At 43.7% G+C, this 27,252-nt stretch overlaps 1 protein-coding gene across 1 annotated transcript; it reads left to right on the top strand.

The window, feature by feature from the left end:
- Nucleotides 1-137: 137 nt before the first annotated feature.
- Nucleotides 138-27,143, top strand: LOC142396048 (uncharacterized). The gene is made up of 12 exons (XM_075478590.1): nt 138-223; nt 641-976; nt 6,248-6,370; nt 9,197-9,415; nt 13,983-14,079; nt 14,297-14,427; nt 16,195-16,371; nt 18,432-20,048; nt 23,004-23,086; nt 23,957-24,098; nt 25,932-26,123; nt 26,676-27,143. Exons 2-12 carry the CDS (start codon nt 893-895, stop codon nt 27,141-27,143), a joined length of 3,333 nt encoding a protein of 1,110 aa, XP_075334705.1. The 5' UTR covers nt 138-223; nt 641-892.
- Nucleotides 27,144-27,252: the final 109 nt, after the last annotated feature.

The following is a 27,252-nucleotide window of genomic DNA, read 5'->3' as shown; positions in this document are numbered from 1 at the left end:
TGTGATAATCTGACTGGAGGCTCCGTCTATTTTTACCCGACCTCCCCCCTCAGCTGTGCTTCCTCTCAGCTCGCTCAGAGTCCTCAGCTGAGCGGGGAAACGTTTGGACCTGCAGCACCGGGCCTCAGGTACTGTGTTCTCCTGGGTTTGTTTTTCACGACGCGTTGGAAGTTTGTGCCGAGGCTGTTTCAGAGCGAAGCTTTCATGATGGAAACCAGAAGCTGTAAGCTGATCTCTGTGTTTATTAATGAGAATGTTAACAGCCGAATAAACGAGGTCCTCAGACACGAAACTTTAGATGCATCAGACGCTAAATCATACCTGCTGTTTTATACCTGCTTTCTTACTCATTTAACATCAGCTGAACCTGAATAAACTTTTTTTTTACTGATGACTTTTGTTCATCAACTTTGAACTTTTTCAAGTTTCTGATGTTTCAAACATTTCAAAGCTTCCCAAAGCTGTGAGCTCGGCTGCTTTAATCTGACGGCCGAGTCAGTTTTCACTGATAGTTTAACTCAAAGTAAAAAGTCTGCCTCTTCTCAGTCCACCTTAGAACTGCATGTCTGCTGGAAGTAATAAACGAGTCTAATAACTGAAGCAAAAACTCGTCTTAATCAACATTCTGTGTGTTCTGCAGGAGTTTCCACAATCAGAACCAGACCTCAGGTGTTAGTCTGGAGGGTTTACAGCCAAGAAACTGGCTCAGTCTTCATCCAACATCTGTAAGAGGGGAATAAAAAGCATCAGAACAACTATGGAACACCGAGAAGATCCCTTTAAAAACTAAAAGGACAGCAAAGTGGTGCGAGCAGAACAGGAGAAATATTCCTCCATCCTCTCCTGATGGTGACAGAATCGGGTGGAAAGCAGCAGCAGAGCAGCAGGAAACATGAGGCTTCGTCGCTCTTTCACCACACTGAGCACCGTCGCCATCCAGGCGGGTCGATCTCAGATCGTCGCCTCCGTCCTCCAGGTATGAAAACAAGTCCAGCCTGCAGCCAATCTGCTTACATATCAATGTGTTCAGGTCGGGATGTGAAATGCAAGCGGAAGGAATGCAACAAAATACCGTTTCATCAAAGTGTTTCTGATTATTCACCGACACAAACACTTTGTTTTATCTTAGAAGTGCAGCAGATTTATCCGGGCGTTCAGTCCCCGGAAGGCCGCATGAACAGAGATGTTAGTCTCAACTCAAACTTTATTGATAGAGCACATTTAAAAAACAACAGAGGTCGACCAAAGTGCTGCACAGGATAAAAGCTGCATTAAAGGTGAAAGTGACTCAGATAATGCTACCGAAAATCAATACATGCTAAAACACAGTGCAATAAAATAAGTTTAAATAAAATACATTCAAATAAAGATATAAAACAAATCAAGGTTATCAGCCAAGAGTCTACTTAAATATGATTAAAAGCCGGGGAGAAAAAGTGTTTTTTTAAGGAGGATTTAAAAGCCTCAGAAGATCCTGCAGATGGAACGTGCCGGGGAAGGTTATTCCAGAGCCGAGGGGCCGCTGCCGCAAAGGCTCGCTCACCTTTGGATTTGAGTTCTGAGTTTTGTTTTATTCAAATGGAAACGCATCCACTGATGAGCCACCAAACAATAAACCTGAAGATGTGAAGCTCCTAACGTCTGTCCGGTATTTTACCGTCTCCTCTGGTTGTTGGCCGGGCCAACCGGGGAAAAAAAACATCCAAAGTTTTATACTCAAAGGTTCTCTTTGCGACTGTAACATTTAAACGTTTGTTTTTTGATGGTAAAAATTATGTTGAATCTTGAACTCGTTTTTAGTTAAGTGAAACTGCTGTGATGCAGGATGGTGGGTGGAGCCTGATCAGGCCACTGTGTTTGACCAATCAGAGCCAACTGTTTTAGCCACTGTTATATTCTGCAGCTTTGTGGCTTTTGACCTTAATTATCCATTTAAATATTGAATTAACTCTTGACTCGTTAGCTGGTTTTAGTTTTTCTCAACATGATCCAGGAAAAAAAAATAATATATATATTAATTATTTTTTAGGGCTGGGTGAGTTAACTCGTTATTATCGCGTTAACTTGTTAATTATTTAACGCCGATAAATATTTCATCGCGCATTAACGCAGGTTTTATTATTGTAAAAGTCTGTTGAATGCATCACATTAACACAGTTACAGCAAACACCACGAATCATGGAGGAATAAAATAAAGATAAACTAGCAGCTAACATCACCGCTACAGGTGTGAAGCTAACGGAGCTAACCGGCGCTACTTCCTGTTTTACTTGTTTCAACATAAAAGCACGTATTTCAAAATAAATTTAAAAAAAAACTCCTGCATTTACAGCCAAGTTGAATTGTCTTCTCAGCGTAGTAGTTCCAGTCTAAAATATCACTTAAAGGCAAAACACACAACTGATAGCAGCAAGTCATTCAAGGAAACAGACAGTGGAGCGAGGCTTCTACATAAAAACTACAGAAAGATGCTGATGTTAAAAGTGTGTTTGCACAACAAATGTTATGGCACTTTCATTCATATGGCAGCACATTTAAAATAAAGCTAAATGCTAAAAGCTATACGCTACTTTTGGATTCATTTTTGGATTCTGCGTATAAATTATATTAATCGTGATTAATCAGGGAAATCATGTGATTAATTAGATTAAACATGTTAATGGTTAACCAGCCCTACTTTTTTTACTAAACAAAGACACACAGATGGAGTAAATTTTTTAAATTCTAACTTCAGTGAACTGCAGCCGTATTGAATTTTCAGCTTTCCATCCAATACCGACTTTCGTTATTTATTCTGATTTTAGTTCAAATCAAATTTATTTATATAGCACATTACATGTACAAACAGTTCAAAGTGCTTTACATAAAAAAAGCATTGCAGCAGGGAGTGGAAGAAGCATTAAAATACATAAAATAATATAAAGAGAAACAAATAAAATAATTTAAATTAGCTAACTTATAGCTGGTTAGCTTTTTAAAACTCTTCCTCATATACTCAAGTTCATGCCTGATGTCAGATGAAACACACGATTCAGTTTAATTCAATATGCTTCACTTTTAGTGAGCGAACTAAGTGTTTTATCTCTGAGTTTAGCTAGCAGACTGTTGTTCTGAGTTAAGCTCGCTAGCTTTAAGTTTGGTTGGCTGTCTGTTAGCTATGAGTTTAGCTCGCAGGCTGTTAGCTCTGAGTTTAGCTCGCTGGCTGTTAGCTCTGAGTTTAGCTCGCAGGCTGTTAGCTCTGAGTTTAGCTCGCAGGCTGTTAGCTCTGAGTTTAGCTCGCAGGCTGTTAGCTCTGAGTTTAGCTCGCTGGCTGTTAGCTCTGAGTTTAGCTCGCAGGCTGTTAGCTATGAGTTTAGCTCGCAGGCTGTTAGCTCTGAGTTTAGCTCGCTGGCTGTTAGCTGTGAGTTTAGCTCGCAGGCTGTTAGCTCTGAGTTTAGCTCGCAGGCTGTTAGCTCTGAGTTTAGCTCGCAGGCTGTTAGCTCTGAGTTTAGCTCGCTGGCTGTTAGCTCTGAGTTTAGCTCGCAGGCTGTTAGCTCTGAGTTTAGCTCGCTGGCTGTTAGCTCTGAGTTTAGCTCGCAGGCTGTTAGCTCTGAGTTTAGCTCGCTGGCTGTTAGCTCTGAGTTTAGCTCGCTGGCTGTTAGCTCTGAGTTTAGCTCGCTGGCTGTTAGCTCTGAGTTTAGCTCGCTGGCTGTTAGCTGTGAGTTTAGCTCGCTGGCTGTTAGCTGTGAGTTTAGCTCGCTGGCTGTTAGCTCTGAGTTTAGCTCGCTGGCTGTTAGCTCTGAGTTTAGCTCGCTGGCTGTTAGCTCTGAGTTTAGCTCTCAGGCTGTTAGCTCTGAGTTTAGCTCGCTGGCTGTTAGCTCTGAGTTTAGCTCGCAGGCTGTTAGCTCTGAGTTTAGCTCGCTGGCTGTTAGCTCTGAGTTTAGCTCTCAGGCTGTTAGCTCTGAGTTTAGCTTGCAGGCTGTTAGCTCTGAGTTTAGCTCGCAGGCTGTTAGCTCTGAGTTTAGCTCGCTGGCTGTTAGCTGTGAGTTTAGCTCTCAGGCTGTTAGCTCTGAGTTTAGCTCGCAGGCTGTTAGCTCTGAGTTTAGCTAGCTGGCTGTTAGCTCTGAGTTTAGCTCGCTGGCTGTTAGCTCTGAGTTTAGCTCTCAGGCTGTTAGCTCTGAGTTTAGCTCGCTGGCTGTTAGCTCTGAGTTTAGCTCGCTGGCTGTTAGCTCTGAGTTTAGCTCGCTGGCTGTTAGCTCTGAGTTTAGCTCGCTGGCTGTTAGCTCTGAGTTTAGCTCGCAGGCTGTTAGCTCTGAGTTTAGCTCGCTGGCTGTTAGCTCTGAGTTTAGCTCGCTGGCTGTTAGCTCTGAGTTTAGCTCTCAGGCTGTTAGCTCTGAGTTTAGCTTGCAGGCTGTTAGCTCTGAGTTTAGCTCGCAGGCTGTTAGCTATGAGTTTAGCTCCCTGGCTGTTAGCTCTGAGTTTAGCTCTCAGGCTGTTAGCTCTGAGTTTAGCTCGCTGGCTGTTAGCTCTGAGTTTAGCTCGCTGGCTGTTAGCTCTGAGTTTAGCTAGCTGGCTGTTAGCTCTTAGTTTAGCTCGCTGGCTGTTAGCTCTGAGTTTAACTAGCTGGTTGTTAGCTGTGAGTTAGCTTGCTGGTTGTTAGCTTTGAGTTAGCTCGCTGGTTGTTAGCTGTGAGTTAGCTCGCTGGTTGTTAGCTGTGAGTTAGCTCGCTGGTTTTTAGCTGTGAGTTAGCTCGCTGGTTGTTAGCTGTGGGTTAGCTCGCTGGCTGTTAGCTGTGACTGAGCACATTTTAAACGGAGGTCATTCAGAGCACCACTGTTGTGTCCATGTGCTGTTTCCTGTTTTAGCACCAACTATTTACTGATGCTGCTGTACAGGGGTGTGTGTGTGTGTGTGTGTGTGTGTGTGTGTGTGTGTGTGTTAACGTGCATCATCTTGTGTCTTTTTTTGGTCATCATGCCAGAGATACCGTATCACTCTGAGGAATGCTGCAACACAAACACACACACACACACACACACACACACACACACACACACACACACACACACACACACACACACACACACAAACACACACACACACACACACACACACACACACACACACACACACACACAAACACACACACACAAACAAACACACACACACACACACACACACACACACACACACACAAACACACACACACACACAAACACACACACACACACACACACACACACGCGCGCAGGTCACTGTCGGTGCAGAACAAAACCAAATAAAACGAGCCGAACTCCTTCAGTATTTCAGACTCGGACGTCTCAGCCACATGTCGTCTTGAGTTTCGGCACGCTGACATGGGGAACGCTCTCAGTAAAAATATTTGTTGGCTGCCATGTTGCCCTCATATCAGCAACAATACAGCTACACTGCAGTTTCAGTGTCACAGGTATTAAAAAACACATTTTCACGATGATTATTTTCTTTTAATTTCAGCAACTGCCTGTAATAATGGAGGGATTCGTTACTCTATGGGTTCGTAAGTTCATTTTACTTAAAGCGGGAGTCACAAAAGATCAGGAACCCTCCACCTCCTCACTGCCTCTGACCTCTGACCTCTGGTCTTTCTTCTTAAAATGTCCGGTTCAAAGTGCACGTCCCTAAACGGGATTTTACTGGGGAAGTCACCTGCAGAGTGTTGAGCCCAGAGGTGTGAGCAGAATGGCATGTGTGGGGGGGCAGTTAGCTCATCTGGGGGGGGCAGAAAACAATACCTGAAAAAATCGTTGGAAAACCACAACTTAAAACCAGAACTACAACTTCAAGCATAATAATAATAATAATAATAGTAATAATTCAATTCGGTATAATAATAATAATAATAATTCCAGCTTTTTATTACCTTGATTAAGTCTACATTTCAGATCATTATATACAACAAAAACATCCGAAAATGTGAAAATCGCCTTTTTTTTTTTCAGCAGCAAGGGGTTAAGGTTACGGAGGGGGGGGGGGGGGGGGCACGATAACAAAAAAATAAATAAAGCTATAAACTTTGCAGATATATGCTTTTTTTAAAATAAATACAAGACACAAACAGAGATAATATATCGTGGCCTTTTTTCTGGCCAGTTTTCTTTGGCTGGACAGGGCATTTCTCAGGGGGGCAGTGCCCTCCCCCAGCCCCCCTGTAGCCACGCCCCTGGTTGAGCCGCTCTTCTGTTCATGACTGAAAAATGAACACAAACTGTTGTTTTTATGTATCCAGAGCGGGTCTCTGGTGCACGTCCAGCTGGTCCAGGTCCAACCGGGACTCTGTGAGATTGGATCGAACGAGGAGGAAAACCATGCGCTGATCCTGGAGCAGCAGCAGCTGTTGGAGAAACTCAAGGTACACAAAGACTCACACAGGATTCCCTTCAACAACAGTTTGTAAAAAAAAGAAATTAAATCTGAAGATCTGATCCAATCTCTTGGTTTTTCATCAGCGAGGCTCCTTTGAAAGAACACAACTTTCTCTTTCTTTGGAAAGTGTTTAACTGGCAGTGAAGCTCCTTTCAGACTGAATTAGTTTGGTCTTCATCAGGATTTAATCTGCAGAAACACTCTGGCCTTCAGTTCAAACTGCATCTGACCTCTGAGCTGTTGGATTGACAGATGCCAGTCGGTTAATATTGATCATGTTTTACTCATAATTTGCTCTTTAAAGTAGCACTTACTGCCATCTAGTGGCCAACTAGGAGAAAGCAACCATGTCAACTGTCAAACTGCAAATGATGCATTTCTTCAGCTGCTCCTGGAGGTGCCGAGGTCTGAACTAAAGCTTTTAGTGTTCAGCTCCCAAACTATGGAACGATCTGCCGTCACATATCAGAAGTGTTCCTTTATTGTCCACTTTTAGACTTTTGCTCTTACTTCTGTTATCGTGTTTTATTGTTTCCGTTTGTCTTTTCCATATTTTGCATGTTTATTGATGTTCGTCTGTACAGCTGCTGTTGCTTTAAAGTGCTTTAGAAATAAATAAAGAAGTAGTAGTAATACATCACAAATATGACAAAATGTAGGAGTTAGGGGAGGTGGTGGAAGAGGTTGAGGACTACAAATACCTGGGAGTGGTGATCGGCAACAGACTCGACTGGGCATCCAACACTGACGCTGTGTGCAAGAAGGGGATGAGCAGACTTTATTTCCTAAGGAAGCTGAGATCCTTCAATGTGTGCAGCAGGATGTTGGAGACCTTCTACCACAGTGTTGTTGCCGGTGCCATTTTCTTTGCTGCTGTGTGTTGGGGAAGCAGCATCAGAGCCAGCGACTAACAGACAGGACAAAATCATAAGGAAAGACGGCTCTGTACTGGGACAAAAACTAGAGTCCCTGGAAACCGTGTGGAGAGGAGGACACGGAAGAAGCTGTTAGCTATCATGGACAACAAACAGCAGCCTCTCCACCATACAGGGGACAGACAGCGGAGCACCTTCTCACACAGACTGCTTCAGCTCCGCTGTCGAAGGGACAGATACAGGAAATCTTTCCTGCCACATGCCATCACCCTGTACAATAATAGTTAAGTGTCATTATGGTATCTCAATACCATAACTGCATAACCGCACAACTGCATTGTTGCACTTTGATGTACATATATTTTTATTTATTTATTTTATATTTTATTTTATTTTATTTTATTTTATTTTATTTTATTTTATTTTATTTTATTTTATTTCTATTCTTATTCTTATTCTTATTTTTACTGTCTGTACGCTGCTAATGCAAAATAATTTCCCAGCTGGGATGAATAAAGTAGTTCTATTCTATTCTACAGCAAGATAAAACAAGATTATGTAAATTTAATAATGGCTGACAATCGGGGTGTGTTTTAAGCCATTTCAATTAAATAGTGTTTTGTTCCAATTTGGCCTGAATAGTCATTTTCCTGACCAGAACCAGGAAATACGACCACATTAGTCCAGTGCTCAGGTCTCTGCACTGGCTTCCTGTCGCTCAGAGAAGAGACTTTAAAATAGGGTGACCATACGTCCGTATTTCCCGGGACATGTCCGTATTTCACGGGACGCCCGGGACAGGAAGTGAAATACGGACATGTCCCGGGAAATACGGACGTATGGTCACCCTACTTTAAAACAGCTCTGCTGGGGTACATGTTAGAGCCATATGTATGGGGGAACTTTCGGGTCAAATTGATCGAGATATATGTGAGTAAAAATAAATATAAATATGAACGAATTTATAAATGTATATATAATTGATATAAATATAAAAATGTGACACACAAATAAATGTATATATGTATATAAATATACATACATTTGTAAATATATTTTCGAGATTTTAAAATAAATATGCTTGACTTTGTGTGTGCAGTCTGGCAGTTGGAAAATTACAATTTTCCACAATTCCTCAGTGGGTTGGGTAAGCTGTCAATAAGTGCATTCCAGAAGCACAGAACACATGTGGAGACAACACCCAATTAAATTATAACTCTTAAAATACATCTCTACATGATTTTGGCTCAATTTAATGCAAAGAAATCAGGCGTTTTTTCACTTTTTTCCAAAATTTACATTTTTACTTCATTGGCAATCAATTATTCCCCCACATTATGACACCAGTCAATATGCCATTCTGTTCACCAAACAGTAAACTCATTCCACAGAAAAAATGAGAAAAATCCAACCAAAATCATTGGATCTGTGATCGTTTCACCGCTGGGCCTAGTTGGCGATAGTTGTTGACTGATTTGGGGGAATAATTGATTGCCAATGAAGTAAAGATGAAAATATTGGAAAAAAGTGGAAAAAACGCCTGATTTCTTTGCATTAAATTGAGCCAAAATCATGTAGAAATGTATTTTAAGAATTATAATTTCATTGGATGTTGTCTCCACATGCATTTATTGACCGCTTACCCAACCAAAATTGTAATTTTCCAACATTTTCTATCAAAAAATGAAGGGTACATACACTAAAATGGCCACAATTTTTTTCCGCGATGTTTCCGGCAGAGCAGACCCTCTGATTATTGCTTCTTAGGGTCAAAGTGAACATAAAAAACACAAATAAAAAGTATGGCGGACCATACTTGTCCCATTTTTGAGACTTTGGCTCTATTAGCATCTAAAGGAGGATCGGGTCAGTTTTTGTCAGCATCTTTATTTTGTTTCTGCTTTTTTTTATCCACTTTTCTTGTGACGTTTCCGCAGAAACATGAGCCTGAGGCGCTGGCCGTGGTGGAGAAGAAGGAAGCAGAGCCGAGGAGGAGGGATGGAAGGACGGCGGAGCAGATGAAACGGGAGGAAGAGGAGCTGCACGATGCCATGAAGGCGTCTCTGAGCGAGGGATGGTCGCTGCTGCTTCACCTGCTGGAGAGACGGCTGGAAGTCCTGACGCTGACCTCCGACTTTTACCGCCGAGCGCTGGAGGTAAGAAGTCCTTCATCCTGACTGTGAGCAGCCTTATTATGCTTTGAGCGTTTTCCATTCCCCTCACCGTGTTAAAGTAACGAACCCTGAAGTCTGCACCAGAGACATTTATTCTTCCTCTACTTCAGGGCGTCACCTTTAAAGACGGATTCATGAAACCTGCCTCAAACTAACACGAAGCATCTCAGGTTCAGCAGCAGCGAACAGAAAGAGGAAAAAATAATACCTGATTTATTTGACAGTAATCAGAATCAGAAAAAACTTTATTTATCCCACGAAGGGCAATTAGAAGAGCGAAGAGCGGTACATTAAAAGAAGAGCAAGAAAATGGAATCACAAAGAAAATAAAAACACAAAAGGGGTGACAAAAAATAAATAAATAAAATATTTAGCAAATAAATAATAATAATAACACGATGATGGCTTTTGCCCAACTTCAAAAACTAAATTTGGCCTCTCATCCAAAGATTTTCATGCCTACCTCCAAATTCGCCACTTTGTAACATCTGAGGGAGTGGAAGGACCCCTGAACTCATCCAGGACCTGTAGGAAAAATTCCTTACCAAGTTTATCTTAAAGGTTTTATTTCGAGATTCTCTGACTGTTAAGGCCGGCGCACACCTTTACGATGTCATCGTTGCATCGTTTGTCGGGTGATCGGCACAACAATTCGGACCGTGTTTGACACGCTCGCACGTCCACCGCACACACTTGCGAAGCTACGATTTTTTTTGACCGAATGTTATCACATGACCGAAATAGGAAGCCACAAATCACGTGACTTTCAAACTGGAGGCAGCCATGTTTGTGTCGTAGTCGTCCAACGAGATAAGTGCGCTATTCCCATTGGCTGTTTAAATAATCCTGCGCGATGACATCGGAACAGAGACCGCACACACATACGATTGTATTCCGCACAAGGAAAATCCGTACGGAAATATCAAACATGTTTGATTTGATCCGATGAAACGACAAAATCGTTTGTCGGCTGCTGCCGCACACCTTTACGATTCCCATGCGAAGTCATCGGGCCGACAAAATCGTACACGAATCGTAAAGGTGTGCGCCGGCCTTTACAAGGGTGTGACAGTCCTGGTGTTGGGAATGTCCTGAGATATTGGGAGGAGGATCTCGGGAAGGCCTGTGAGGAGGAGGTTTGGGAGAACTGTTTTACGCTATCCCATTCTTTGTTTTTGAGTCATAAATTTAAGGAAATTCAATTTAAGATCATCCACAGACAACACAGGACCCCATATTTTCTTAACAAAATAAATCCCCACCGGTCACCGATATGTCCTAAATGTAAGACGGGTATTGGAACATATATTCATTATTTTTGGAAACGCCCTGTTATATCCAGGTTCTGGAAATGTGTAACCACAGAGATAAATGCGATGCAACAAGAAAACTAATCTGTGTCTAAAACCTAGAAATAACTCTGACGTTATGTCGCAATTTAATATTGTTGATTTAAAAATCCTAGAGGAAACAAGTTCGGCATCTGAAATCAACAACTTGTTCTCTGGACATAATACCATCCGACTTTTTAAAAACTGTTTTTACCTCAGTAGAAAGTGATCTCCTACGAATAGTTAACAGCTCACTGGCATCAGGCATTTTTCCCAAGTCACTAAAGACAGCTGCCATTAAGCCACTCCTAAAGAAGAGAACTCTAGACGCCTCTATGATGAACAACTACAGACCTGTCTCTAACCTCTCTTTTATATCTAAGATTATTGAGAAAGTTGTATTTAACCAGCTCAACGACTTTCTGAATGAAAGTGGAAGTCTTGATAACTTTCAATCAGGCTTCAGACGTCATCACAGCACTGAAACAGCTCTGGTCAAAGTGTTAAACGACATCAGGTTGAATACTGATTCTGGTAATGTTTCAGTCCTGGTTCTGTTGGACCTCAGCGCTGCGTTTGATACTGTAGATCACAGAATCCTGTTGCACAGGCTGGAAAACTGGGTTGGACTTTCTGGAGCGGTCCTTAACTGGTTCAGGTCCTACTTAGAAGGCCGGAGTTATTTTGTTACAGTTGGCAGCTATGAATCTGAGCGAGTGGCCATGACTCGTGGAGTCCCCCAGGGGTCAATTCTTGGACCTCTTCTGTTTAACTTGTATATGCTCCCTTTGGGTCAGATATCGCAGAATTTTAACATCAATTATCACAGTTATGCAGACGATACACAACTTTATGTGTCTCTGTCACCGGACGACTGCAGCCCAGCAGACGTACTGTGTCAGTGTCTGGAGGAAGTAAACACCTGGATGAGAGAGAATTTTCTACAATTAAATGAAGACAAAACTGAGATCATTCTGTTTGGTAGCAAAGAGAAGAGGGTCAGCGTTGGTAAATATCTTGAGACTCTGGACCTTACAATCACTGAGCGAGTTGGTAACCTCGGAGTGTTGATAGACTCAGATCTGACTTTCAGCAGCCACATCAAAGCTGTCACCAAGGCAGCTTTTTACCACCTCAGAAACATCAACAGAATTAAAGGTTTCCTCTCCCAAACAGACCAGGAGAAACTCATCCATGCATTCATCTCCAGCAGACTCCATCACTGTAACGCTCTTTTAACTGGACTTCCCACAAAGAGCATTAAACATCTGCAGCTCATCCAGAACGCTGCTGCTGGAGTTTTAACCCGGACTAAGAGATCTGAACACAGCAGCTTTAAAATCTTTACTCTGGCTTCCAGTCAGTCACAGAATAGATTTTAAAAGCCTGCTGATGGTTTACAATCTGTGATGTGTTCAGAGAATATAAAGCCAGCAGAGCTCTTAGATCCAAGGACTCAGGTCAGCTGGTCCAGTCCAGAGTCCAGACTAAACATGGAGAAGCAGCATTTAGCTGTTATGCTGCCAACAAGTGGAACAAACTGCCAGTGGAGATTAAACTTTCACCAAATGGAGACATTTTTAAATCCAGGTTAAAGACATTTCTGTTCTCATGTGTCTATGCATGGAATCTGCACGATATCTTTGAACTTATCTGGACTGTTGCTTGTTTTTAAATTCATTTAAATGATTTTATTTGTTTCTCTTTATATTATTTTATGTATTTTTAATGCTTTTTGCACTCCCTGCTGGAATGCTTTTATTTTATGTAAAGCACTTTGAACTGTTTGTACATGAAATGTGCTATACAAATAAATTTGATTTGATTTGATGCTAAAGACGAGAATTTGGAAATTTGTCTATACAAGTGAAGGATGAAATTAGAAATCTGGGTGTAATTCTAGACTCCAAATTAACTTATAAACCTCACATTGGAAATGTTACAAGAACAGCATTCTATCACTTAGGAAATATTACACGGGTTAGACCATTCCTCAAACAGAAGGATGCTTTTGTTTTCTCACGACTTGACTACAGTAATGCGCTATTTACTGGGCTCCCAAACTCTACTACTGACAGATTACAGCTTGTTCAGAATCCCAACCCGCACTAAAGAGAGAGAACACATCACACCTGTTCTGGCTTCACTACACTGGCTCCCTGTGTCTTTTAGAATAGATTTTAAGATTCTCTGACTGGTTTTTAAATCTCTGAATAGATTAGCACCTCCGTACATTTCAGAACTACTCACGGAGTATGTTCCAAGTCGAGCTCTGAGATCATCAGGTGCTACTTTATTAAGTGTTCCTAGGATGAAATATAAAAAGACGGATGAAGCTGCTTTCTGTTTTTATGCACCAAAAATCTGGAACTCTCTACCAGTCAACAGATATTACAAACTTTAAAAAGCAGCTAAAAACACATCTATACACCCTCGCCTTCTACTAGTTTTATGGATTCTATTATTATTACTATTTATATATTACATTTATTGTTTCTCTATTTTATTGGTAAATTCATTTTTCTATTTTTAGTACTTTGTCTTTAATTTATATCTATTCCCCCCCCCCCCGTAACATGTTCTATTGTGCTCTATTTTGTTATTCTTGTAGTTATTTTACTTTATTTACTTTGTATATTGATCTTATTTGTAAAGCACTTTGAGCTACATTTTGTGTATGAAAGGTGCTATATAAATAAATTATTATTATTATAAATTATAAATAAAAGGGAAAAAACTCCTGCTCACTAATAAATTACTATTCTTGGGTCAGAAATGTATTCTGGGAAACTGGATTTGTGAAAAACCTCCTACGGTAACTCAGTGGTATGTAGGGAAATATTTGGAGTTATTCTAATGGAGAGGTTAAGTGCAAAATGAAGTGGTAACACTGAAAACTTCAAAGCTTTGTGGCGACCCCTGATGGACTCCCTGCCCGGTGATACACGCTCTGACCTTCTTAAAGGAAATAGTGCCGGTCAGTTTTATGTATTTAACTATTCCCTTTTATTTTTATTTTTTTTCACATCTCAGTTTGTAACATAACCACACCAACTCTGTGTAGTGTTTGTTCTGTGTTTAAATAAATAAAAAAGAGGAAAATCATGTGTTTCATGGACATTAAAGCATTCAGTCTGTTGTTGTGGACCAACAACGTTCATTTCGAATGATCAGAACCAGAATCTGGACCTCCTCAGAGTCTGTCTGTGTGTCTGCAGTTTGCCGTCGGCATCGACAGATTTGAGGCTCTCCGGATCGAACCGGGAGAAGACGGACTGGCTGAAGCCCAGTGCTCATACGACTCCGTGAGGAGAGGTAACCGGTGCTCATGTTCCTCTGATGTCAGCAGGGACATTTACAGTCCGGCTCACTGCTGCTGATACCACAGATTTAAACTGAATTTAACTTTTCTGACTGTCGGGTGAGAAGCTGCACGTGGGTTTGAACCATTGAACTGTTGAATGTTCGGAGTTTAAACTGAATTCAAATGATTTACTGCTGAAGACGCTGGAAACTGGTTTTCTGCTTGCAGATGTTCTGGGGAAGTCGCTGCAGGTCTTAGCCAGCAGCAGCATCCTGCTGCAGAAACTCAGACAGCTGCAGAGGACCGAGGCCCTCCAGAGGAGAGGAGGAGTACTGCAGGATGAGGAAGCGGAGGACCAGGTAGATCCGGCTGAAACACACCGGCTGTGTTCCAAACCGCCTACTACTCCTACTACTCCTACTACTCCTACTAACTTTAACTTTTTTAAGTTCCCGGATGCATACTAGATTCTCCGAAATGTTGGGTATGCATCATGAGGTTACTACTCATACTCAAACTACCCAAGATGCAACGTAACGTGACGTCGCCGATCGTCATTTCCTGTCAAAACGGCAGTTTCAAGCTAGCTACAACGAGGGTAGGTTCACTTTGTGAAAATAACAGGAAGTGCGTTGCTCACTGCGGCTAGCTTTAGTAGCGCCGAATTCGTGGGAACAAAATTGTAAATAGCCGGTATTTTGTCAGGTTTTCAACACGTTGGGGATCCAAACTGTCATGTTCAGGCACCTAATTGGACCCACAATGCAGACAACAAACTCAAGAGGTGGGTAAAGGAGAAAAGGTTTAGTTTGTTATTGTCCAAATGAAAACAGGGGGAAGCAGGAACACCGGGGCTGTCTGCAGGAGATGAAATGGGGGTTCCAAGTTCCAAGGTTGATGTAATCCTCCTTCCAGGTTCCAGGATAGATGAAGCTGAATCCACAAGGAGCTGAGCAGAGCAGAGCAAAACAGAGTTAGTGATCTTTACAGGCATAGGGGCTAGACGTTACGCTCACAGGGACCTTAACGATCTGGCGACGAGTGAGAAGTGAGCCAGTCCTTTATCCTGAGTCCTGATGGTTAATGGATTACAGGTGAGTGGCTCCAACTCCTCCCAGCTCCCCTAGAGACAGACAAGATAGCTCCACAAGAGGGAGACAAACTGGAATCCTTACATAAACGACTAGCCTGACTACGTCATACTCACGATTCTAGTCAGAATGTGAGTCTGATACCGCTGGATAGAGTTTTGAGTATGGGGCGTGTTTCAACCGAACCAGGAGAAAAAATGCCTCTTCGCTCAATTGGATAGACCTACAACCAATCAGAGCAACGTAGTATGTGACGTAGATTAAGCAACACACACTTGTTGTAGGAAGGACGGCAAAAACATCTTTTCTATCGATAAAAGCCTTTATCGCGTTCCTCTGTTCATCTCTCAAAATGAATGCAATGTGGAGATCCTGTAGAACAGACTCGATGGCAGAATCTACACACCCTAGCTCTCCAGCGGCAGCCATGTTTGTTTCAAACAAAGTCAAACCAAGCGCTCTGTAGTGACGTAGTCGATAATGTCCCTGTTGATCATCTGTCCATCATCGTATAAAGCCCGCCCTGGCACTCTGATTGGGTCGACTGATTCCAGGTCGGGCATAATGATTTCCCAACTGAGCAGAGCCAGACCCAACTTCCCCACCAAAAATTTTATGGGCGGGGCTAAGTTCGGCTGGCACCCAGGCTACTAAACGACTACTTTCTCTCCTGAAAATGTTTCAAATGTTGCTAAAGTTTACAGAGTTTAGAGCTTAAGGGAAATCAGCTTCAGGCCGGCTGATTTCGGCTCGGGCAGGAGCAAAATGCATTGTGGGTAAACACTCTGCATACTGTCTGATCGATGAGTATGTAAGTATGTAGTAGGCGGTTTCGAACACAGCCTGTCTGTGAACCAACAAACCAGCGGGAGACTTTTATGGAGTCCACCTGTCCCAGTTAACCATCACCTGCGTTCACCTTCTGACTCTGAACTCTGTCTTTGGCTCTTTAAAGTCTGTGTTTCCACCCTGTAACATCTTCCACAATCCTCTGCTGACCCACCTGCTGTTAATGGGCCGTCTTCTGCTTCCCAGAGTTCCCAGAGTTCCCGGAGCAGCCGGGGGCCGGCGTTGAGGCTGGAGGAGCTGGTGGAGGAGCTGCAGGACCGGAGAAGGAGGGCCGACCAGGCTGTCAGGCTGCGCCTGCAGCAGGTGGAGAGAAGCATCACGGTGCAGGAGACCCAGGGGGAGTCCAGAGGACGCCACTCTGATGTGAGAGACCAGTTTCTACTGAAAACGGGCTTTATTTAAACATTTCTGCACAAAAATGAACCCTCTGACACAGTTTTCACACACATAGAAAGATTAGAGTGAGTGGGACCAGGGGAGATGGCAGCCATTACCTGATAGAAGAAGAATGTTGTCTTCATTCAGGCTGAGCTGAAACTAATGACTGAGTCTCTGGGTTTATTGTTGAGGTCTGTTTTATGAATGTTCAGCTGTTTCATAAAAGTTATTATTGAGTTTTTTCTCTCTTAAAATAAAACGGCTGAACTCAAATCCTTCAGGAGTTCTGATTTCCCATTTTTAGCTGTGGTTGAATCATGTTGTGGTCCGGTTTCTGGACCATCGGCACCCCCAGTAGGTCCCGACCACATCCAGACACGCTCAGTTTGATGCGTTGGCATCCGTCTTATGTTCACGTGTTGAATATAAATCCTGCTGGCAGACTCGTTCTCAGCTTTAAAAATATTCTGTCTGAAGAAAGTGAGAGATTCTGATGGAGAATTTATGTTGTTTTTAGGGCTTTTATTCACGTTTTTAACTCTAAACTTCAAACACCTGAAAGTGTTTTATACAAAACAAACAAACAAAAAATAATCTTTTATCTTTACTTTAACTTTGAATGACTTTAAAGAGTTCAGCTGGTTTTAATCAGAACCTACTGGTATTTATCTCAGGATAGTTTCCACACCGATGATGTTCTGCTCTGCGTCTGAACCCGTTTCGGTCAGCAGGTTCCAGACCGAGTCATGATGTGAAACATTTACACTAAGATGGATATTATGTCGGTTAGAACCATCGATATGTATAGAATGGCTAGATGTCTCGTCCGCGTTGCTGGGCAACGGAGTGGAACGTCCGCAGATGGCGGCCATCTTACCACAGGCAGCTCTCTCGCCCACAACATTGTGTTGATGGTGAAACATTCAAGACATAACTTGCTTAATTGTCAAACGTTTAGGTTATTATAAACATCAAAGTAGTAAGCTAATCATCACACTACAGACGAAGTCCATATTTATTTTTTAAAATAAAAACGTAAATATTTCACGTTTATTTGCCCCATGACTCAACTTTATTTATCCCTTGGGATGACTCCCTCAGGGAAATTCAAGTCCCCAGTAGCTCCAAACACACACATAGGATCTCTATAAATCTAAAATACAGTATAATATAGAATATTTAACATAATATATCATTAAAATATAATTAATATAGAATAATCTAAAACAAAGTGTAAAAAAGAATATAGGCTATACAAGATATACAAAGTAAAGAGAGTTAAATAAAATAAGTTATAGCACTATGGTTGAGTTATTGCCCATATTGCACTACACTTGTGTTAATTACACATTGTATGCACATAGTCTGACCATAAATAGATAAGATAGTGCACAGTAGTGACGTGAATTATTGCACAGATGACTGAATAAATAAAATATCGCACAGGGTCTTTCAGTATGTAAAATACTGTAAAAACGTTGAGATTTCTGCGAGATAAGAGTAATAGCGTCGGAGCAGATCACTTAGCGTAACTATGGTTACCTCAGGTTTGACTGTCTCCCGGACATCTCACCCTGTGGTAAGATGGCCGACTTGTGCGGACGTTCTAAACTCAGACGTAACACATCGAGCCATTCTGTACATATCTATGATTAGAACAATGAGTCACGAGGAATAAAATGAAACGATAAAAAGATGAGAATGAAAGCACAAAATGAAACCACAGAGATAAATCTGGCTCCTGTGGTTCTGATCCTGGATGGAGAAACAACCATCAAACCCTGATCAGAGGAGCTCAGAGTCCCGCGGTTCTGACCGGCGGTTCTGAATGGAAGAACAAGAACTCTGAACTGGATTCTGACCCGGAGGCCAGAGCAGGATTTCACACACAGAAGCACAAATAGCAAAATCAAACCGGTTTAAACTCACAATTTAAAATTGTTTGGTTCCTTTTATTTTTGTCATGAACAATAAATTACATTTAAAATGTCTCTTCTTATAAATCTTGTGGTTTATTCGGGGGTTTCTGTCTTTCTGCACCACAGGGCTGGACTCTCGCAGAGCGAAAGATTCTGGAACAAAACCTGCCATCTGGATCCGCTTCAGCGGACCGGGAGTCGGATTCTAGATCAGAAACCAGAGTCTTGAAGCCAGGATCCGGATCGGACCGAACCAGAGATGTGGAGCCTGGATGTGGGTCTGAGGACTCCAGGAAGTTTGAGTCGGGATCCGGATCAGACCTGCAGACTGAGTTCAGGGCAGATCAGAAACCCACAACCCCGTCAGACGAGACTGGAAATCCAGATCTGGAGCTTGAATCCAGCTTGGACCCGCAGCCTAAAGATCTGGTCCAAGCTGGATCAGAACGGACAGAGGAGCGCCACTCTGCATCAAAACCAGATGTGCAACCAGACCCCCGGTTAGACCTGAACCCTGAATCCAGTTTGGATCAAACTACAGACCTGAAGTCTGGATCCAGACCAGATGAGAACGAAAACCAGCCTCTTGGATTCAGATATTTTGGGTCCAGAGACCTCCAACATGGAACCAGCTTGGACCTGCTGCTAGAGGAGACCAGAAACTTCAAACCGGGATCCAGATCAGACCTGAAGCCTGACTCTGTACCAGACGAGACCAGAGATCTGAAGCCCAGATTCAAATCTGTGGAGACCACTAAATCCAGTTCAGAGAGCAAAGAAGTTCTTGAATCTGGATCAGAAATGAAGCCAAGATCAGATGAGCCCAGAGACCTGCATTCTGAATCCACTTCAGGAGAGACTGAAGACCTGCAGACACACTCTAGACCAGAGGAGACCAAAGAGTCTCAGTCTGGGTCCAGTTCAGAGGTGCAGCCAGGAACTGGTTCAGCTCTGAGGTCAGAATCTAGATCTGAGAGCAAAGATCAGAGGCCTGGAACTGGATCAGCTCTGAGGTCAGAATCTAGATCTGAGAGCAAAGATCAGAGGCCTGGAACTGGATCAACTCTGAGGTCAGAATCTGGATCTGAGAGCAAAGATCAGAGGCCTGGAACTGGATCAGCTCTGAGGTCAGAATCTGGATCTGAGAGCAAAGATCAGAGGCCAGGAACTGGATCAGCTCTGAGGTCAGAATCTGGATCTGAGAGCAAAGATCAGAGGCCTGGAACTGGATCAGATCTGAGGTCAGAATCTGGATCTGAGAGCAAAGATCAGAGGCCAGGAACTGGATCAGCTCTGAGGTCAGAATCTGGATCTGAGAGCAAAGATCAGAGGCCTGGAACTGGATCAACTCTGAGGTCAGAATCTGGATCTGAGAGCAAAGATCAGAGGCCAGGAACTGGATCAGATGAGACCAGGAAACTGCGCGTGGGATCCAAACCAGTGGAAACCAAAGAGTCTCAGTCTGGTTTCAGATCTGTCCTGAAACACGGATCCAGATCAGATGTGCAAACCGGACCTGGATCTGATGTGAAGCCTGGATCCAGATCAGATGTGCAAACCGGATCTGGATCTGATGTGAAGCCTGGATCCAGATCAGATGTGCAAACTGGACCTGGATCTGATGTGAAGCCTGGATCCAGATCAGATGTGCAAACCGGACCTGGATCTGATGTGAAGCCTGGATCCAGATCAGGGGAGACGGCAGAGGAGACGGGAACCCTGCAGTCAGGATCCGGATCAGAGGCAAGTACCTGGTTCAGATCGTAATAACGTTATCAGCTGCTTTACTTTGTACTTTTAAAGTTAATTTTCTGACTTTTATTTTACATGATTTATATTGAACGACTTTATCCACATTTTGGCCAAAAGTATCCAGAAGTCGTGTAAGTTGGACTGTTAGAGGTGTGAGGTTCTGGAAGGTTTAGACCAGTGATACTCACTATTTATTTCACAGGAGCCACATTGGCAGCAGAATCAAGGGAAGAGCCACTTTTACCACAACATACTAAAGTCCCTTTATGTAAATATGCATTTCTACATATAAAACATCCCACAGAAACAGAAACAACACAGCCAATACATTTTCAGTTCAGACCACATTTACCTTAATACTGGGATGAATGGAAGCTGGCCTGCATGTCCTCGACTTTCTTCATGTTGTATTTGTAGTTTGTTGTTGTAATCATAGTGAGACATTCAGGATGAGCATGGTTTCTGTGCTGGTTTTTGCCTTTTTTAATTAAAAACTGATCCATTGTGCCTGCATCTCGCGCTGGCTAAAGGGAGTCAGCTCTATGTTCCCACAGCCCATTGGTCCCACAGCCCATTGGTCCCACAGCCCATTGGTCCCACAGCCCATTGGTCCCACATCATAAAGACTTTTAACATTATTTTTTAGGCCCATTGGTCTAAAATTTAGAATTTTAATGAAAGTTTTCACTAATCTTTATTGTCACTTAGCACAGTGATTCTGTTCATAATTTTTATGGACAGAATTTCTAGGCGCAGCCAGAACGTTGAGGGGGTCCGGTTTGGCGACCTTAGAATCGGGTCTCTTCTCTTTGCGGACGATGTGGTTCTGTTAGCGTCGTCGGGCTGTGACCTTCAGCTCTCACTGGAGCGGTTCGCAGCCGAGTGTGAAGCGGCTGGGATGAGAATCACCGCCTCCAAATCTGAGACCATGGTCTTCGGCCGCAAAAGGGTGGAATGCTCTCTTCGGGTCGGGAATGAGATCCTTCCCCAAGTGGAGGAGTTCAAGTATCTCGGGGTCTTGTTCACGAGTGAGGGACGAATGGAGCAGGAGATTGACAGACGGATCGGTGCGGCGTCTGCAGTGATGCGGGCTCTGCACCGGCCCGTCGTGGTGAAGAAGGAGCTGAGCCAGAAGGCCAAGCTCTCGATTTACCGGTCAGTCTATGTTCCTACCCTCACCTATGGTCACGAGCTGTGGGTAGTGACCGAAAGAACGAGATCGCGAATACAAGCAGCCGAAATGAGTTTCCTCCGCAGGGTGTCTGGGCTCTCCCTTAGAGATAGGGTGAGAAGCTCGGTCATCCGGGAGGGGCTCGGAGTAGAACCGCTGCTCCTCCGCATCGAGCAGAGCCAGATGAGGTGGCTCGGGCATCTGGTGAGAATGCCTCCTGGACGCCTCCCTGGTGAGGTGTTCCGGGCCCGTCCCACGGGGAGGAGGCCCCGGGGAAGACCCAGGACACGTTGGAGAGACTATGTTTCTCGGCTGGCCTGGGAACGCCTCGGGGTCCCCCCAGAAGAGCTGGAGGAAGTGGCCGGGGACAGGGAGGTCTGGGTCTCTTTGCTCAAGCTGCTGCCCCCGCAACCCGATCCCCGGACCAGCGGAAGATGATGGATGGATGGATGGACAGTGAGGGAGGGCCATACAGAATTTTTATGTGGGGTCTGCATGGGAATGTTCCTCAACTACATGAGGAACACATATATCCAATAAATACATTTTATTTTATGGCAGCTTACCACCGGGTCATGAATGACACTGGTCAAGTGCGCCACCCCGGACTGTGATGATATTTTATATGCCACTTTTTATTGTGTAAAGCCAATTTTGCCATGAAATACATATTATTATTGTTATTATTAGTAGTAGCAGTAGTATTAGTAGTACCAGTGCAGTTGTAGGTGTTTTTCTACTTTTGGAAATGAAGCTAAAAAAACAGCTGAGGAAATAATAAAAAAAAAAAATAAAAAAAAAAAATAAAGGTTAGCATGTGCAGGCCAAATGTCTTTACACCTTTTTCGTTATTAGTTTACTCAGAAATGTGAGAACATGGAGTTGTGGGACATAGGGCCTAAGCTGTGGGACCAATGGGCTGTGGGACCAATGGGCTGTGGGACCAATGGGCTGTGGGACCAATGGGCTGTGGGACCAATGGGCTGTGGGACCAATGGGCTGTGGGACCAATGGGCTGTGGGACCAATGGGCTGTGGGACCAATGGGCCGTGAGAACATAGACACGCTCCCGGCTAAAGGAGCTAGCGTGCTCTGCGGTCAAGTGTGACAGTGGTTTAAGCGGGCTGCGTTGCCAGGTTTAACAGAGCCCCCTTTAGGGAACACCATTAAGCCTTAATTAATACTTGATAAAAAAACTTAATACTACAAAAACGCAAACTTAATAAAAAATACTTAATACTGTGCAGTATTCGCTGTATGTTATTTGAAAAAATGTATTGTTATTGTTAGCATAATGTTATAAGCTACTATGCGAGTGTGAGCCGCCAATTAAAGCTTGAGGAGCCGCACAATGAGCATCTCTGGTTTAGAGGGACACCCCTGCTTTACGCAGGGATGCAGAACCAGACCAGGTTCCTGAGAGGAACTCAGCTGCTGCAGACCCAGAAGTCTCTCTGAAGGCAGCATGAGGGCCCGGTTCTGATCCATCAGAGAGGCTTCTGGGTCTGCAGCAGCTGTTTAAACTCTGAGTTCCTCTCAGGAACCTGGTCTGGTTCTGATGGATCAGGCAGCTCTGCTGAGACTCCGATGCTACAGCAGGTTCTGTCACGCTTTCAGCCGTTGGTCTGACTCTGTCCATGAATGAGTTTTAATTATAGTAATACGCTTCTGGATCAGCAACAGATCAGCTTTAATCAGACTTTCCTCCTGGTTGTCCGTGTGCTTCTGTCCTGGGACTGCATGCATGCTGAAACTCTGCGGTGTGTTTCTCTCAGGTGGAGGACGACGGTTCGTCTGAAGCGAGCAGCGAACAGGACGAACCCAAACAGAGCTCAGCTGCTGGTGCTGCTGGGACCTGGTGAGAAACTCAAGTCCAGTCCAGGTCACCTCTGACCTGTATTATAACCAACCGAGTATTATAACACTCTCTGTCAGACTGTGTAAACACATCCCTGAAACAATCCGACACAAACACGTGAAGAAGAGGAACTGCTGAAAGATTTCTGAATGAACCCACACACGTAGGCTGTGTTCCAAACCGCATACTTCTCCTACTACTCATACTAACTTTTTGAGTTAGTATGCGAGTTTGAGTAAGCAGAAGTTCCCGGATGCATACTAGATTCTCTGAAATGTTGGGTATGCATCATGAGGTTACTACTCATACTCAAACTACCCAAGATGCAACGTAGCGTGACGTCACCGATCGTCATTTCCTGTCAAAACGGCAGTTTCAAGCTAGCTACAACGAGGGTAGGTTCACTTCCTGTTTTCAAAACAAAAGCACCAATTGTATGGTAATGGCTTTCCCTATGATAAAAGGCAACGGGTATTTTATTTTGTGAAAATAACAGGAAGTGCGTTGCTCACTGCGGCTAGCTTTAGTAGCGCCGAATTCGTGGGAACAAAATTGTAAACAGCCGGTATTTTGTCAGGTTTTCAACACGTTGGGGATCTAAACGACTACTTTCTCGCCTGAAAATGTTTCAAATGTTGCTAAAGTTTACAGAGTTTAGAGCTTAAGAGAAATCAGCTTCAGGCCGGCTGATTTCGGCTTGGGCAGGAGCGCAATGCATTGTGGGTAAATGTTCTGCATACTGACAGATCGATGAGTATGGAAGTATGCAGTATGTAGTATGCAGTATGCAGTATGTAGTATGCGAACACAGCCGTAGTTTCTGTAATTACACACCAGTAAATCCATAACTTTGACTTTTCCTGCACACAGTTCGTGGGGTGGTGGTCAGGTGGCAGACCTGCAAAGCATGCTGGGAAAAGACAGCCCACATGGAGAAGACCCCGCCCACCGTTCACTCCTGACCAATCAGAGGCAGCAGCTGCTGTTGTCGTTCGAAAGCCTCGAAAAAAAGGTGACGTTTCATTTCCTTTAAAACTGATTTATTCTCTAAAACTGGGGTAAAAGAAAGTGGAAGTAGGCTTTACCCTCTGCTCTGGGTTCAGCGTGAGTCGGTGAAGAAACGGTGGTTTTAATCTGCGGTTTATCTCTGTGTTCTTACTGTTTTAACAGTGAAAATAAGAGAAGAATAAGTCTTTACAATCCATCCAATGTCAGCAGTGAACATCTCACTGGAAAAAATCTAAATCTTACCAAGTATATTTTTCTCATTGAGTATCTCATTACACTTAATATAAGACACAACTCCCTAACAAGTACTATTTCAGCCAGATATAGGGACTTGTTTTAATACAATACATCTGGAATATCTTGTTAAATGAAAAAGTCTTGAAACATCTTGTTTTGAGTCATATTTCACATGAAACAAGCTTTTTTTTTTACATTTGAAGAGGTTTTTAAGCTAATTTCAAGATCACTTTTATCTCAAAAGTCCTAAATATCACATCTTATTTCCAGAAATCTTAACAAGCCGATTTTCACTAGTTCCATTGGCAGATTTTTTTGCTTATTTCATGCAAAAACGTCTTGTATTTGTTGTTTTTCTTAGTTATTTTTGGAGGGACATTTTTTCCAGTGCTGTCAGCCTGTCCTGGATCTCTGCTCTCTTATGCTGTAACTTAATACAATTCCTGATAAATTTGCTCTTATTTACATTATTATTGTAATCAGCGAGTCACAAATACAGACTTCGCATTAGCCACAAATCACTAACCTGGTTTCTATTCCTAAGAAACAAGAAAACGTGAAGGAAATGGGGAAAAATTAAAAGTAACAAACGAGTACAAACACAAAGTTTTTGTCTATTTTAATGTGATGAACATCGGGATGAACAAGTCTGTGAAACCAGCTGTTTTCCGGTCTGAGCGACAAACAATAGACTGACCGGCGTCTTCCCAGATATTCCCGAGATAAAAGCAATTCCTGAAGAAGAGCGCTCTTCAGTTTCCTCTTGTGGATGTCCACTGTAACTGTAGTCTTTAGCGCCCCCTGCTGACACCATGCAGCCAAGTTTTTTCACTCCAAAACATCGATGGAAACGGATCAGATTCTGGGTTTTTTTGGTGAGATTTTCTAAATAATTGCCTCAGATTGGCTTCAACCGGGATGGAATTGTGAAAATCTGACTACAGACTTGTGTTGACTTTGGTCGTGTTTTCAGGTAAAAGAGTCGGAGAGCGTTGGTCCACAAGCAGTTTAGCTGGAAAGTGATAAGAAGATCGATTAGTATCAGCCGATATGTTGGAAACTCTGATTCTGTGGTTCTGCCCTGAATGAAACAAACACTGGGTGATGCCCAAAGACCCGACAGTAGAGACGGCATATATAATCATCACAATCAGACGGTTAAATCTGAACCCCATCTTATAATATTATCTGGGTCCAAAATGTTTGGAACTGTACAACTAACGCTTCACAGCTTGAGAAGCCTTTTAAAAAGTGAGAGACCCATGATGCCTCTGATATTACAGTGATTGGATAAGAATAGTGTTCAGTACACCTGCTGTGTGATGAAAGCATATCATGTTAATTCTGTTGGTCTAAATATGGACTCTGGACTGATTACTGCTGCAGCTGTAAAATAAAGAACGATGTGTGAAACATGTGATATGATGTTCAAATAAAAATTAACGATCGTTGCCTCGTTTAAAAAAGAAAACATGAGGACAAAGATGAGATGAGTCGGGAGCTCTACAACAGATTATATCAGATTATGACCGTTTTATTAGTGATTTTATATCAAAACACCGATTAATCAAAAGGTTTGTTTGGTGTGTCTGTGTCGCAGGTGTGCAGCGGCCTGCAGCAGATCAGCAGCGTCTTATCGAACAGCTCTGAAGCAGGAGAGCAGCTTTCTGAAGCCGAACACACTCTGAACACACACCTGCAGCTGCACGCAGAGGCTCAGGTAAATGCACACCTGCAGCTGCACGCAGAGGCTCAGGTAAACGCACACCTGCAGCTGCAGACAGAGGCTCAGGTAAACACACACCTGCACGCAGAGGCTCAGGTAAACAAACACCTGCAGCTGCAGATAGAGGCTCAGGTAAACACACACCTGCAGCTGCAGACAGAGGCTCAGGTAAACACACACCTGCAGCTGCACGCAGAGGCTCAGGTAAACACACACCTGCAGCTGCACGCAGAGGCTCAGGTAAACACACACCTGCAGCTGCAGACAGAGGCTCAGGTAAACACACACCTGCAGCTGCACGCAGAGGCTCAGGTAAACACACACCTGCAGCTGCACGCAGAGGCTCAGGTAAACACACACCTGCAGCTGCACGCAGAGGCTCAGGTAAACGCACACCTGCAGCTGCACGCAGAGGCTCAGGTAAACACACACCTGCAGCTGCACGCAGAGGCTCAGGTAAACGCACACCTGCAGCTGCACACAGAGGCTCAGGTAAACACACACCTGCAGCTGCAGACAGAGGCTCAGGTAAACACACACCTGCAGCTGCAGACAGAGGCTCAGGTAAACACACACCTGCAGCTGCACGCAGAAGCTCAGGTAAACACACACCTGCAGCTGCACGCAGAGGCTCAGGTAAACACACACCTGCAGCTGCAGACAGAGGCTCAGGTAAACGCACACCTGCAGCTGCTCGCAGAGGCTCAGGTAAACGCACACCTGCAGCTGCTCGCAGAGGCTCAGGTAAACACACACCTGCAGCTGCACGCAGAGGCTCAGGTAAACACACACCTGCACGCAGAGGCTCAGGTAAACACACACTTGCAGCTGCTCGCAGAGGCTCAGGTAAACACACACCTGCAGCTGCACGCAGAGGCTCAGGTAAACTCACACCTGCAGCTGCACGCAGAGGCTCAGGTAAACACACACCTGCAGCTGCACGCAGAGGCTCAGGTAAACACACACCTGCAGCTGCAGACAGAGGCTCAGGTAAACGCACACCTGCAGCTGCAGACAGAGGCTCAGGTAAACGCACACCTGCAGCTGCAGACAGAGGCTCAGGTAAACGCACACCTGCAGCTGTAGACAGAGGCTCAGGTAAACACACACCTGCAGCTGCACGCAGAGGCTCAGGTAAACGCACACCTGCAGCTGCACGCAGAGGCTCAGGTAAACGCACACCTGCAGCTGCACG

This window comes from Odontesthes bonariensis, chromosome 12, assembly GCF_027942865.1.
Source record: "Odontesthes bonariensis isolate fOdoBon6 chromosome 12, fOdoBon6.hap1, whole genome shotgun sequence".
Taxonomy (NCBI): Eukaryota; Metazoa; Chordata; class Actinopteri; order Atheriniformes; family Atherinopsidae; genus Odontesthes; species Odontesthes bonariensis.
This window is presented reverse-complemented; position numbering and strand designations above follow the sequence as displayed.

Excerpts from the sequence above, each read along its gene's own strand:
- LOC142396048 (XM_075478590.1), top strand. The coding sequence starts at position 893 with ATGAGGCTTCGTCGCTCTTTCACCACACTGAGCACCGTCGCCATCCAG. Across the intron at positions 977-6,247 it reads TCGTCGCCTCCGTCCTCCAG|AGCGGGTCTCTGGTGCACGT; the intron begins GTATGAAAACAA and ends TTATGTATCCAG. Across the intron at positions 26,124-26,675 it reads AGCTGCAGACAGAGGCTCAG|CTGCACGCAGAGGCTCAGGT; the intron begins GTAAACACACAC and ends ACACACCTGCAG.